Source organism: Eulemur rufifrons, chromosome 9 (assembly GCF_041146395.1).
Source record: "Eulemur rufifrons isolate Redbay chromosome 9, OSU_ERuf_1, whole genome shotgun sequence".
In the NCBI taxonomy this organism is placed as follows: domain Eukaryota; kingdom Metazoa; phylum Chordata; class Mammalia; order Primates; family Lemuridae; genus Eulemur; species Eulemur rufifrons.
The window spans coordinates 10,206,782-10,221,758 of NC_090991.1; the positions used below are offsets into that span (position 1 = coordinate 10,206,782).

Here is a 14,977-nt window from a genome sequence, read left to right on the forward strand (position 1 = left end):
GAGGGGAGGACATCCCATTCTGACGGTGCTGGGAGGGCTGGAAGGAGAAGAGCCACCTGAGCGATGTGCCAGGCTTACCCTTTAAGAAGCTCCTTCTGGGAGACAAGCGACAGGTGAGGAGAAAATCCTTGTACATTCTATATCCTATGGAGGGCTTGAATCCCAAATATGTGAAGAACTCGCAAGACTCTGTACAAAAAATTAAAACATTAGCTGGGCATGGTGGCATGCACCTGTAGTCCCAGTTACTTGGGAGGCCAAGGCAGGAGGATCGCTTCCACCCAGGAGTTTGAGGCTACAGTGGGCTACGATGACCCCACTGCAGTCTAGCCTGGGCAACAGAGTGAGACCCCATCTCAAAAAACAAAACAAAACAAAAAAAACCCACGAAAAACCTCTCAAAACACAACAAGGCCAGGTGCGGTGGCTAGTGTCTGTAATCCCAGCACTTTGGGAGGCCGAGGCTGGAAAGTTGTTTGAGGACAGGAGTTCAAGGCTAGCTGAGGCAACATAGCAAGAGCCTATCTCTAAACCACACACAAAAAACACAACAACAAGAAAACAAACAACTGGATTAAAAATGAGCAAAACACTTGAACAGATACTTCACCTGAGACAGACTGATGGTAAGTAATACACGAAACATCCTTAGTCTTCAAGGAAAAGCAAATTAAAACCACAATGAGCTACCACTGTATACCTATTAGAATGTTGACACTGTAAAGTGCTGGCGATTCCGTGCGGGTGACAGTGGGGAACAGCTGGGACTCTCATGCACTGCTGGTGGCAACTCAGCACGGCACAGTGGCTCTGGGTGACAATTTGGCAATTTCTTGTAAAGTCAGACACAGACCTGCCATGATACCCAGCAGTCCCACTCCTAGGTATTTATACTAGAGAAATGAAAATTGATGTTCACATAAAAACCTGTCCATGGATGTTTATAATAGCATTATTCATAGTTGCCCCAAACTGGAACAACCCCAGTGTGCTTCAGTGAGTGAATGGAAAAGTGAACTAGGGCCTAGCTGTACAAAGGAGCACGACTCAGCAATGAACACGAATGAACTATTGATTTAGCAGCCACACGGATGGACCTCGCGTGCATTCCGCTGAGTGAAAAAGGCGGTCTCAAGATTACACACTGTCTCATCCCATTTGTACATCCTGCGCTTGTGGACATTGTACACACGGACAATCCCAGGATAGGACATTCTGAAAAAGGCAAAACGGTAGGGACAGAGAACAGATCAGGGGTTGCCTGCAGTAGGGGAGGGAGTGACTACAGAGGGGGAGCAGGAGGGGATTCTCGGGAGTGCTGGGCTGTTGTGGTGGTTGTAAGAATCTAGGCGTGTGATAAAACTCAAGGAACTGTACACCAAAAAAAGGGGTAAATCTTACTCTTTTGCAAATTAAATCATAAGACTGTGCAAATTAATAAGAATAAGAAGAAACTCCTTCCCTAGGGCTCTCTGACGCTGTGTCTTTGGGCTTTTTTATGCCCTGTGTCCTGAACCTTGAATCTCTAAACTCATTTAGAGATCAGTGTCCCCGAGTCACCCTTCCACCTCCCTCCCCTGGCCTCTCCCTCACCCCACTCCTCTGTCTGTCTGATGGCTTCCCCGCCGCCTTACCTGAGGTCCCCTCCATTGCAGAACACCCTAATAGCCTCTGCCAGCGTTCCCATGTTTCTTCTCTTGGTTGCTGGTCGTTCCCCCCTGTTTTGGGGAGTGGAGAAGAAATAGGTGATTGGATACCCCTTTGTGCCTGACATCATCTTCTCCCCAGTGCCGCCTCTGGGGAGGGGTCCTGCCAGGTTTTCCCCAAGAGACTTGACTCCCATAAGAGATATGGGGACATGAGAAGCCCTCAGATCTGGATTTTTTTTCTGAAGACACTGGCCCTTGCTGTGTGTGTGGGCTGCTCTCAGGGCACAGAGCATGTTCCCGGCCTCCTCCTCCCTGGCCTCCGCAGTGGCCACAAATCGGCCTGGCCCACGTGGCAGGGCCTGTCTGCAGGGCTCCACCCAGCACTACTTTCTTTGTGGATGGCATCCAGGTAGATATATCACTCTTACCCAAAGCACAGAAGAATGTTTCCCCCTAACTTAGGATAGCCACAGGCAGATGGGCCCTTTGGCATGAGCTGCAGGCCTTGGAATCCCATGAGGCCTTAGGTTGGCTCCAGGGATCAGTGGTCAAGATTCCCGCGTTCGCTGCTAGAGCAGTGACCCAAGGATCCAGGAAGAGTGATTTTTTGCCTGTTGCATTCCTCTGTGTCTTGGAAACCTCGTGAGGACTAGAGAGGGAGTTCTCCTATCAGATGGAGCGATGCCTCCAGCACCTGGTTTTGAGCACCGTCTTCTTCTGGCCTGGAACAGGGGCGTTCCCCTGCACGCTGGGCTGGCGAGGAGGGAGCTGCTGGCAGGGCAGGGTCCCTGGAAGAAGCTCTTACTGTGGGCCTCCCTCTCTGACTCTGGTCAGCCTCCAGTGGGCCTTGGGACCCGGCAGCACTCCCTGCCCCACACTTCCTGGGCTGCCCTTTTGGGAACAGCCCTCAGGTGGCTGGTCTGCGAGCTGTGGGGACTGTTGGGAAGCAGAGCTGGGAGGGGCTCTAGAGATTATGGCAGCCCTGATAGCTGCTCTGCCGGCCTGCGGGGGTCTTGGGGGCCTGCAGAGATGCGGGCTGCTGTGGAGAAGGTGTTGACTTCCACAGGGAGCTGGGAGCCGGGGAATGAAACTCCAATCATTGCTGGAGTTGGGGGTCAGTCTCGCATCTCATGAGTCCATGGCTTGGAAGAGCCCTTGGGGAAGAAAATGCTTACCTGGGGCTTCACGCAGGGTGTCAGCTCGGGCTGCCAGAACACAGTGCCCTGGGCCAGGTGGCTTAAACAACAGAAATTTATTTCTCACAGTTGTGGAGGCTGGAAGTCCAAGGTCAAGGTGTCAGCAGGGCTGCCTTTTTCTGAGGGCATGAGAGAAGGATCTGCTCCGGGCCCCTCTCCTTGGCGTGTAGATGGCTGTCTTCTCCCTGTGTCTTCACAGGGTCTTCCTGCTGTGTGTGTCTGTGTCCTCATCCCCTCTTACCAGGACACCAGTCATGTTGGAGTAGGGCCCGCCTTAATGACCTCATTTTAAATCAGTCACTCTTTAAAGACCCTACATCCAAATATATCCTATCCTGAGGTGCTGGGGGTGAGGGGTTCAACATATGCATTGTGTATTGGGTGGGCACAGTTTGGCCCATACTGCAAGGCCAGGCCGGAAGCTGGCCTGGGCGATAGCCATGGTGATGTCTGGAGTGAGGGTGGGTGCCTCAGTTGTTCTGTCTCATTTGTCCTGCCTGGATCCCCAGAGGGGCTTATGCCCCGCCAGCTTCCCTGTCCTCCACAAGCATGGCCACTGGAGGGTCCTGCCTGACTCCAAGAGGCCCTAGAGCCAGGGTCCTCAGGAAAAGTAGCCAGACCTCTTGATAGGAGCCCAGGATGGACTTCCAGAAAGCCCTGGTGTGAGCTGCAGTGGAAAGGGGCCCGGCCTCTGGAGAGCATCCCCTCCCCGGTGGAGGCTGTGGGCTGCAGGGATCCAGGACAGAGGGCTTCAGGGGGCGCAGGGCAAGGCGGCTGCCCGGGCACAAGAAGCCAGGAAACAGAGCATTCCGGGCCAGCTGTGCCAGGGCTCTCTGAAGTTCCCAGGCGCCTTCTCTTCACTGATAAACCAAATGTCAACAGGAAGATTCTGGCACAGTGCAGGCAGGTGCTGGTGCAGGGCAGGCCGTCAGTAGGGTGGACAGGAGGCCCAGTGTGCCCTGCAACATGAGCCCTTCTCTCCCACCGCTCGGTGAGGATGCTGCGATGAATGGCCACAGAGGGAGCGATGGTCCAAAGGTCACTGTCCTGGCTCCTTTGGAGTTACTATGGAGACCAGGCCTCAGCCTGTTAGGTTGGAAGCTACTTTAGTGGGGGCATAGACCTCTGACCTAACAGGGGCCACCTGTGGTCCAGAGAGAGGCAGGCACTAACCCAGGGTTGTTGGCAGGGCGGGGTCCAGACTGGGGTCTCCTGTTGCCCATCTGAAACCACTTGGGTCACCTGAGCTGTCCGTCCCTGTCTGATGAACCAGAGCAAGGACAGTCTGGGTTCTCCGCTTCGTGGGGAGGCGTCCGGCCTGTCGCGTTCCTGGGAAACCCGACCCTGCTGCGTTCTCAGGGACCCGGCCTTCCGTCTGGTCTCACCTTTCCCTTATGGAAAAAACCTCGGGTAGCTCGTTTCCCATGACCAGGTGCTGCATGTTCCACGCAGACGGGTGACCTGCCACAGAAGCGACTGACCTCCCTCTGGAAAAGGTGGCTGACTTCCAGGGAAACGGGAGTCACCAGCGGGCTTCCTGCGGCGGAAGATGTTCTGACCCCGCCATGTTCTCAGAAGGATTAGGGAGGCTCCCTCTTCGTCCCCCTCACCAGAGCCCCCTGCAGAGGAAAAGACCCCCACTTACCTGGCATCCACCTCCTCCCCAGCTCCCTCCACTCTCCTCTCCCCTGCCCACTGCGGCCCTGCGTGAGTCTGCGTGTGCTTTGTGGGTCTGTGTGTATGTGAGTTTGTAGGTACAGATCTGTATGTCTGCGTCTGAGTCTGTGTGTGTGTATATGGCCGGGGGGAGAGTAGAAAGCTGTTTGTGTTTCTGGGTGTGTATGTGAGTCTGTATGTGTATGTGAGTTAGGAATTTCTGTGTGTTTCTGTCTGCATTTCAGGATTCAGGCACTACAACAGGATGCATCTGACTTTTGTCTTCCTAAGATCCAGGGCCTGAGGCTTCCTGTGGACTCAGAATCTCTCCCTTTGACATTCCTGGTCAGATTCTCTCTTCTAAGCTATAGAGGAGCCCACTTTGGGGGTGTTGTCATCTGTCAGCTCTCCCTACACCTTGAAACTCACTCCTCTTTGCAGAGGGTATAATTTGAGCCATCCCTATGTATGACTTTTGGGGAGAAGCTCTTACTTTGGGATCATTTGGCTGGAAATTGAGAATGAATCCCATGTAAGTCTGTTAAGATTGCATTTGGCTGCGAGTAACAGAAAGACCACTTTGTGTTCGTTTAAATGGATAAGAGCTTATTTCTCTGTGTAGGACAGAAGGACTGCAGGGGCTGTCCAGAGAGGATGTGGGGCCCGAGTGGGGCCCTCAGAGGTCCAGCCCTTTCCGTTGCTCTGCACAGCCCCCTTCTCCTGCAGCTTCCCTCGCCGGCCTGCTGTGGTCTCCTCTGCACAGTCATGCTGACTTCATGGGGCTGTTGTGAGGACCAGAAGAGACGGCACTTAGGGGAGAGCATGGATGTGCCGAGGTGGTTTACAGGAGTCTGATGGGGGTGCTGGTATGGAAGAATGCTCTGCCTTGGCCAAAATGAAGCCTGGGGATGGTCACACTGCCCTGGAGGTGACCTGAGTGGCCTTCTGAGGCTCCCTGCCCTCTAGGACCCCGATGGCTTCCCTTCCTAGAGCAACGATTTGCTGGTGTGGAAGCACATGTCTGCCTTCTGCCTCTGTTAGACCAGACTCATGGGTCAGACTCTTTGCAGAATCTTAGGAGAAAGATTTGGAAACCCAGCAGTAAGCATCAGCTCACGTTGCACCAAAGGATGGGCCCTTGGGAAGGCCTGCTGCACACAGCAGACCCAGAGCTGCCCTGCCATTACCTTTGGCTCCAGCAGACCTCGGCTGGTGCCTGGCTCTTCCCGGCAGTGCCCTCGCCAGCCCAGGCAGCTGAGCAGGTCACCAGCTGTGAGGGGCCTTGAGGGAGAACAATGCATGGCCCTCCTGCCTCCACCCAGAGTCTGCTCTGGGCCATCTCCTGCCAAGATGAAGACGACCTAGGCCAGTGGTGACGTCCGTGTGGGACTTGGCTCTGCACCTTCAGTGACTTAGCAACCTTTGGTGACCTCTCCCAGCCAAGTCCAAGGAGCTAGAAGTTACTGGTGCCCAGCTGTGTCCCATCAGCACCGAGGAGAGAATGTCTTGGCATGAATTTTAGGATTACTAGCAGGCTTGCCAAGGGGGCCAAGGGAGGTCAGCTGGCATGAGTCCCTGGAGTCCCACGTCAGGATGTCAGGGGCTTGGGACAGTGGGCCCCTGTGTGTGGCCCTCTGCGTTCACATGGCCAACTTAGAGATGCCTCCCATGCCTCCCTTCCCACCCCAGGGACAGATTTAAGAGGCTGTAGGGAAAGGTCAAAGGCCCTCTCCAGCCGTGCCCTTGTCAACGTCCTCCTCGGTGGGCCCCCGTGGGCATCAGGGCTGGGTCTTTCTTGCTACCAAGTGAAAAAACAAACAATAGGGAATGAACTTGAATCCAGGGTAGACTGAAGGTGGTAATTTCCTGACAGAAGTCAGGACTCCTCTCTCGAAGGGGCAGGACTGGAGCAGTTTGCTCTGCATCATGGGGACCTGAGATGGGAGGAACTGGAGGGCCGGCCGCCCCCCAGCCAGGGCCCTGCCCCGCCCTCCTGGAACCTGACAGGGGCACCCCCGGCGGGACCCTCGCTCCCGGCGTTTCCAGAAGCTTTTGCATGTCCAGACACAACTTCGACAAACAATTCCTCACATTCTTCTCTTCTCTGCTTTCCTGCCTTGCCCCCTCCCTCCCTCCCCGTCCTGATTCTCCTCACTGGCCCTGCTGGCCCGAGACTGGCTGGGAGAGGCTGTGTTTCGCCCACAGACTCGCGCTCTTGTGCTTGCTGGGGAGGTTCTCACGGGCTCTTTCAGGATCTCTGCTCTCACCGTGTTCTTGGATTTCTTTTGTGCCATTTGGAGCAAGAACACACAGCAGGCACCAGGCGCTGACTGAAGGTGCTATATGGCGCCTTCCTGCAGACAGCGCCCACCTCTTCCAGGGTCTTCGGGGACGGGGTAGGCAGGACAAATGCCTCCCTCTTTTTTTTTTTTTTTTTTTTTTTTTTTTGAGACAGAGTCTCACTCTGTTGTCCGGGCTAGAGTGCCGTGATGTCAGCCTAGCTCACAGCAACCTCCAACTCCTGGGCTCAAGCAATCCTCCTGCCTCAGCCTCCCGAGTAGCTGGGACTATAGGCATGTGCCACCATGCCTGGCTAATTTTTCTGTATGTATCTTTAGCTGCCCATATAATCTTTCTATTTTTAGTAAAGACGGGGTCTCGCTCTTGCTCAGGCTGGTCTCGAACTCCTGAGCTCAAACAATTCGCCTGCCTCGGCCTCCCAGAGTGCTAGGATTACAGGCGTGAGCCACCGTGCCCGGCCTTGCCTCCCTCCTTCTGTCCTCCCCTTCCCCGCTCACACTGCGAACCCACCGTCTAGGTCAGGGAGGCGGATTCAGCAGGAAAGGCTGGTGTCCTGCCCCTGCTGCTGTAGCTGTGCTGCCCGGAGCATCAGGACATCCCCCCAGGGTCCTCAGGCTGCTCCGTTACTGGAATTGGGTGCTTAGAACACAGTGAGGGAGCCTCGGGGTGCAGCACGACAGGGTGCCACTCTTCCAGAGCCGGGGGGAGTGGGTGGGGCCTGCCCTGTGGTACAGAAGCCACTGGCCTGAGTGTCGGGGCCTCACCACCGCCCCCCAGTCAGCATGGCTGGTCCCTTCCTGGGAGTTCCCTTCCCCTCTCCACTCTTTGTTTGCACATTGAATCAAGGCTTTAAACTAAATTATCACTGTGACCCTTTCTAGTGCTACAGTTTATGGGTTTTGTGACCCAGAAGCCTGAGCCTGGCTGCAAAGCAGGGTGTGGGGGCAGCATCCTGGGGGGATTGCCGCTCCCTACAGCTGTGCCCCCCTGACCTGGCAAACCGCAGGGCTTCGTCAGGCCCCGGGCCCCCTTCCTCCCACCTGCAGGGCCAGCAAGGGGTCTGGGAGCTGGCTGGGGACAGAGAGTGAAAATTCGTAGACTTACCTTGTCAAGGGAAGGTGGCCTCCAAGTCCTGACTCACGCAGGGCTGCGGGCTTTGTATTCCCGAAAACATTTGAACACAGGCCTCCTCCCGGGGCCTCCCCAGCTTCACTCTCCTGCTGCCAAAACAGGCCTTTCAAGTCAGTCCATTTTGGTTTTTATTCCCCATTTCCAGGTGGGCGGGTGGCCAGTATCAGAGCTCTGGAATGTGTGTGGGCTTGGCGGGGCCTGCCTCCCCATCTCTGCTCTTCCCCTGGGGCGGGGGGCGGGGGGGGGGTCCCGCGGGGAGGGTGTGCACTGGTCCCTTCCACCCCCCGACTCTCCTGTTGTGTGTTCTCCGCAGCCTGTGATTGCCACCCCGTGGGCGCCGCTGGCAAAACGTGCAACCAGACCACCGGGCAGTGTCCCTGCAAGGACGGCGTGACAGGCATCACCTGCAACCGCTGCGCCAAGGGCTACCAGCAGAGCCGCTCTCCCATCGCCCCCTGCATAAGTATGTGCAAGGCACCCTGTTTCTCGTGGCTCTGGCTTGGGTGGGGGGTGAGCCCTTTGGGGCTGCTGGTCACTGACGTCCAGTGGGTTCAGCGCTCAGGGACGTGCATCTCTGCGTTCCATGCCGGTGATCGGTAAGTCCCCGTGGGAGACCCCCAGGTCCATAGGGTTCTTACGGGGAAGCTGGGGGCTCAGCGGAGCCAGCCTGTCTGTGGCTCTGTGTCCTAACAAACACTGAGTCTCCTGCTTCAGGTCCCGTTCTCACATTCCACCTTGACCCCGGACCTGGGGTGGGCCATAGCAGGGGCCCCTGCTGCTGCTGCCCATGGTGTGTTCAGAACAGACAGACTGAAGGCCCAGGGCCATTGAGGGAGCTGGGCAGGGCTCCCGTGCACAGCACCCACGGCCCCTATGAAGCCCCCGAGTTGCTGGAACATGAGGAGGGGTGAGCTAGATGGCACAGGTCATTCAGGAGGCTTGGCCCAGGGGGGTTTCAATATGTTATATCTGGTAGGGTCACGCTGACGTCATGAGTAGAAGATTAGCCCTGGTTGGAAGTCGAGCCTGATCGGGAGCTGCCCCCGCCAATGCCCGGCAACCGCTTGCCTCGGCCCTGTTGATTCCTTGTGCAGGGCTGACCTAGGCCAAGAAGGAGGGCAGGAGCAGGAGTGAGTCCCAACAGACAAGGCAGAGCCCAAGGGCAAAGTCTGATTCCCTAGTGGGGAGCAGGGGGTTGGCAAACTCTGGTCTCTGGCCCAAGGAATTGGCTGCTGCCTGTTTTTGTGTGGCTTGGTGATTTAACAGTCACTTTTTTTTTTTTTTTTACCTGGAGTAGAGTACAGTGGCATCAACATAGCTCACTGCAACCTCCAATTCCTGGGCTCAAGCAATCCTCCTGCCTCAGCCTCCCCAGTAGCTGGGACTACAGATGCACACCCCCACGCCCAGCTAATTTTTCTGTTTTTTTGTAGAGACGGGGTCTTGCTATAGTTGCAAGGCTGATCTCAAACTCCTGGCCGCACGCAATCCTCCTGCCTTAGCCTCCCAAAGTGCTCGGATGATGGGCATGAGCCACCCTGCCTTTTGCCTTTTTTAATGGTTGAAACAAAAATCAAAAGAAGAAAAATATTTCATGACAGCATTATATGAGATTCAAAGCTTAGTGTCCATAAATAAAGTTTTCTTGGAATACTGCCACGCCTACTTGTTTATATGCTGTCTGTGGCTGCTTTGAGACTCTAGCGACAGAACTGTAGTTTTACAGAGGCTGTACAGCTCTCAGAGCCTAAATTATGTACTGCTTGGCCCTTGGCAGAAGTCAGCTGACCTCTGCGTTAGGGGTTTTCAGCATCCCTTAGCTCTGGGTGGGCACTGGTGTCTATAGTCCGTCCTGATGGTCACATGGCTAGTGCCACAGGGCCACAAGCACAGAGGCTAGGCCCCCTTCACACAAGCAGCCACTGCAGGGTCCTTGAAGTGTTACCCCCCGCCCTTGCAGAAACCCACTCCCCCAGCAGGTGGGAGCCCTGGACATTCCATGTTGTCCAGGTGGGTATGGCCTACACTTCAGGAGTGTTTCGCTGTATCCATTGCTGCAGCTCTTCTGATCGGTTTCTAGATGAGATGTTTCCACATGGCTGTGTGCCAGCCGCTGCTAATAGCAGATGACCCAGGTCAGCGCCTCAGGAAAGAGCTGAGTAGCCACCCAGGGCAGAGCAGGTGGATGGTTTGCACGGCAGCCTCCAGTTGCTGGTCTCACACTTGTCAAAGTCTTTATCTTCTGTCTGTCCAAAAGATGCAGGGTGGACATTTTTAGAAGATGAGGAGGAAATCTGGGGTTATGAAAATATGGAGAAAAACTGAGGTCTCCCTTTTGAATGAGTTAGGATCTGTCAGGTTGCTCAGAAATGGCCGGAGTCAACATTTCACATTTCCAAGTGGAAAGACCAAACTTGAACATGGAGCTGATGCTTCAGAATCAGAGGCCAAAACCTCGGGAAATGGGAACTGTCACCTTCCAACACGCTCTATGCCTTCTCCCTTCCTCTCGCAAAGGGCGGGCTGGTGCCTGGCGCGAGTGAGCATTTTCCCCCAACAGTCTGAGGACCTGGGAAAGGGAAGGGAGGTCCGTGGAAAGTTGGGAGGATTCCCATGAGCTCTTCCTGAGGGCACTGGCTGCAGATGCACAGGCAGTGCCTGGAGGACTGGCGTCCTGTTGTGTCACGGCTCAGGAAGCCATGGGCCCTCCGTGTGCGTCCCGGAGCCAGGCCTGCCTCCAGCCCCGTTCATGGCCTTGCAGGATTAGACTCAGCCATTTGGCTGTTGCCTCCAGAACGTGGTCTGAGAAAGGGCCTGGTACAAGGTGCCGCTTCCTAATGACCTGCTGTGACGGGCACCTGTGGGTTGCTGTTGCTAAGAAAATCACCCAAGAGCAAGATTTGACTCCACATTTTAAGGGCTGTGTCTCTGCTTGTTCTTCCTAAAGGTGCCAAGACTGCCGCCTCTGGGTAACTCTCAGATTTGCCCCCGGCCTGAGTATTCCATCCCGATCCACCAAGCCTCACATCCTGGCTGGTGTAGACTCTGGGGGTCTAAGGTCTTACCCCAGAGAGTCAGATGGTGGCTTAGAGTCAGTGGGGTTTGTGGTCACTCAGCAGAGGAGGTGAGTCCCTTCCCTTTAGGGACTTTTGGGGCATAGTTTGGCCTTGCCCAGAAAGAGGAAGCCTGAGCTTCCATGCCTGGCAGTGAACTGATGCTCAGTGGAAACTGCCTGGGCCTCCTCACCTTTTTGAGCTCAGGTCCAGGAAGTCATAGGAAGTCATTGCTATTCTAGGTAGAAAGAGAATAATCAAAATGAAGCACATGCTTTATCAGGCCCTTGGGTCTTCTGTGCTCTAGCTTTCGAGACATGAGCCCATGGGAACCTGGGCCCTGGTGCAGATACTTCTCTGCACACATGAGGAACCTCCCTTGGGGCAGGTTCCCGGCCCCTCACATGCCATCCCTGCCATGAGACCCTTCTCCACTGGGGGCTTGAGCTCAGAGTGAGCAGGGCCCAGATAGCTGCCCCGTGATGAGCAGAGGGGCCTGGGGAAGCCCCCCTCTGGCACCCTGGGGCTGAGCCAAGTTGATGACATGTCAACAGAGAGCCCAAGTGCGGCGCACACACCAGGCCTGGGAGGGTCAGCCTTCTGCTGCCAGCTTGCTCCTGCCCTGTCCCTTCCACAGCCAGGAGCCATTGACATCATGCCAGGTGAAGGGACAGCTTCCAAAGGAGAACGACAGGATGCCACTGCCGACTCTTCCCCTACTGACATTCCCCTTCTTGGGCTGCGGCTGGGAAAGGGAAGGGAAGGTCGCGGAAAGTTGGGAGGAGCCTGTGCTGGGCCCATTCTGTTTCTGAGGTCAAAAATAACATCTTCTTACCTGTTTTCTCTTCCACCCTGTCCTGAACCTTGAAAAGAGATCCCTGTAGCACCACCCACAACCGCAGCCAGCAGCGTGGAGGAGCCTGAAGGTAAGCCAGCCCCGTCCCCTCCCTTCTCCTTTCTTGCTTTTGCAGGGGTGGGCGGGAGGGTCCCGGGGAGGGGTGTTAGGAGGCCCGGACTCCTCTGTACCACTCTCTGGGCTGCACTGAAGAGGGTGGAACCACAGGCACTTTTTTGTGACTTCTGGTGCCTCTCTCAAGCCCAGAACCCTAAATATTGAGCTCCTCTGACTTGCGCACCAAAGTTGAGAAGCTGTGTGCCTGCCCAGCGACACCCGAACCGAGGGCACAGAACTCCTTCCAGGGGCTGCAGAGAGGGGATGGAAAAGGAGCTCTTGGGCATGGGGGTCACAAACAGAATCTAGGGGGCCTGTGACGTGGGGCAGGAAGAGAATCACATTTTCCCTTTTATTCACCTCTAACTGAAGATTGAGCATTTCCTCCGTGATGAAGGGAGGCTGCAGACCGCAGCAGGCGGCCGTGGCTGTGACTTGGTCACGAGTGGAAATCACAGCTGTTTTGACATCACGTTACAGTTGGTGCATGAATTACTGTTTATGCTCAGTATTGTTTCAAAATTACAGAAGTTACCAGACCCGCAGATAGATCCTGATTTATAATCATTAATAAAGAAGCATATATATAATGTAACTATACCATCCATCTGGGTTTTTTAAGACACTTGGATCGCTCTACTTTGGTATTATTAGTTTCCTGTGTTGTGCTCTGTGTTTTACTTTAGCACCGAGAAATGTTATTCTGAGGAGGGGTCCACAGGCGTCACTAGTCCTTGGCACAGGAAAGGTTGTGCAGCCCCAGCTCTGGGCACGCAGAGGGCAAGCACGGAGCCCTGCTGGGTGGGCTGCCCTGGTCTGGGGTCACACGGGGCTTTTGTGTACTGGTACTTGGGGTAGGAGTGGGAGTGGGAGCAGAAAGTGATAGTGGGGGTCCCAGCATGGACAGTCCTGCCGGCTCTGGGGACCCTTTCCCTCTTCAGATAGGACTGTAGTGTGGGGTATTGGGGGACTTGCAAACCCATGTGGTGACCTGAATATTTTAGGATAAAGACTGGATTTGGGGGAGTATGGGCAGTGCACTGGGAACTTGAGAGAAAACAGATTCAGAACTTCCACGCGCACAGTCCACAAACAGCCCTCAAATAGTTAAGGACACTAGTGTGTTTCGGGGAGCGCTGGGGGCCAGCCACGCTGGGGAAAGCCAGAGATGGTGGGATCTCGGGTTGTCTGCAGAGTCTTCAAGCACCTTTGTTTGAGCTATTTGCAGGAGGGATGGTGATGAGAAGGGTCCGAGGGAAGCAGCATCTCAGGGCACCTGGGTGGCTGGATGACAGAGCCAAGGAGGGGACGAGGAAGTGCTCTCTGTCACAGCACAACTCAAAGGAGCATCCCAAATTAGTCCAGCTCTAGGGGAGAGTAGTTTTGAAGCCAGAGAACACTGAAATGAAATCTTGATTCTTGCTCTCCTTGATGTGATATCGTCTGTCACCTAACTGACAACAGCCTGCCTGAGTGACACTCACCTGGACAAGAGCTCCAGGCTGTGCACGTTGTTGGGGGTGGGGGGGGGACGCGGCTTCCCAGCAGGGGCTGCGTAAGGAGCTTATCCAAGGGCAAGACAGATCTTAATGATCTCTCCCTCTGTCTCTGTCTCTGTCTCTGTCTCTCTTTCTCTTCCTGCTTTTCCAGTCTTTGCAGCTTGACTTTGGGTTTCTTGCAGTGGTTTTTGGCTTTTTCCCTTCTAAATCAGAAATGGACAAATGGGGAGAAAAAAGAGGGTGGGGGAGGAGACTCATGAGATTTCTGCATCGGCTACAAGGAGCTTGTAGAAAGCATATGGGGTTCTTGGCTCTACCAGACAAAAGATTCCTGAGCAACTTCTTATAAACGCTTATAACATCCTCTTTTGAAATGTCTTCCTTAGCAGTCCTTGGTTAATTAACTTTTCTGACTGTTTTTGATTTTGCTACTATTTATTTCCTTTCTTTATTCTGAACCTTAGAAAATATTGAAACTGAAGCAATCAGTAAATACACACCCTTATAAAGAACTTTTCTCCTGGAGGGGCTGAGTGAGCAGGTTGGAAGCTTGTAGTGATGCTTGTAGCTCTGGCCAGACCCTTGCCGACCTGCTCTGGGGGTCTCCAGATGCCCGGAGCCACTGATGCCCCCTTGGGAGAACACGAGCCATCCCCGGGACCCAAGTGCTGGGCTGTGGGGCCTCCCGGCACACAGAGCCTGGACTTGCCTCGTCTCGGCAGCCGAGACACTGTGGGCAGGAGGCCAGGAGGGCCCTCTGGGAAGTGGGGCCTGGGAGCTCAGTGCTTCCAAACCTGTCCACTCTTGCAGTGTTTGGATAGAGAAGGCCTGTGTGCAAGGCTGCCTGAGAAAAGCTTATTTACTTTTGCCTGCGTAACAGAGGAGAATTAATAAGCTGAAAATTTGTTCTGAAAGCTGATGGACATAACCTTACCCTGAACTCATCCTCTTGAAGGGCCAGCTCTCGCAGGGAGTGTTCTTTACCTGCTCACTGCGCTAGCTGGTAAGCCATCATGGGGCAGGGAGGCGAGGAACACGGTGCCCGTGGGAGGTCTGGGGCAGGGGAGGCCGGGAGGGAAACAGGCAGGAAGGCGAGAGGGACCACCCACCCGAAGAGGGCATTGTGCCCAAGGCTTCCCAGCACACACCCACTCACTGGTTGTTGAAAACGCCACACTCAGGGCTAAAAGAGGAACACCTGCCTCCTTTCCCACCATCAACTTGAGAGACATTCTTGATTTGCAGATTGTCTGGCTTTGTGGGGGGCACCTGGTTCAGTGGGAGGAGCACTGGTTTGGAGCCAGGTCTGCGGTTGATCCTTCACTGGCTGTAAGGACTTGGACCATGCAACAGCTTCTTTTTCTTCCTCCCTAAAGAATGAAGCGGGGGGGAGACCAAGTGCACCCTGGGGACCCTCCCTGCCCTGGCTCTCCGTGGTAGGAAGGACTGTCTCCTCCTGCTGGGGTTTTGCTCCTCTGCAGAAGTGCCTTCTCCTGCCCCTTCCACTTCTGATGATCCATTTTCCCACAAGCCCTTGCAG

General features: G+C 54.9%; 1 protein-coding gene across 1 annotated transcript in view; it reads left to right on the plus strand.

Annotated features, from left to right (window-relative positions):
* Window positions 1-14,977, plus strand: part of NTN1 (netrin 1) — a 179,954-nt gene that overhangs the window by 119,281 nt on the left and 45,696 nt on the right. Inside the window, exons 4-5 of the mRNA XM_069483376.1 lie at window positions 8,247-8,396; window positions 11,859-11,912. Coding sequence (XP_069339477.1) covers window positions 8,247-8,396; window positions 11,859-11,912 — 204 coding nt within the window. The remainder of the gene's footprint in view (window positions 1-8,246; window positions 8,397-11,858; window positions 11,913-14,977) is intronic.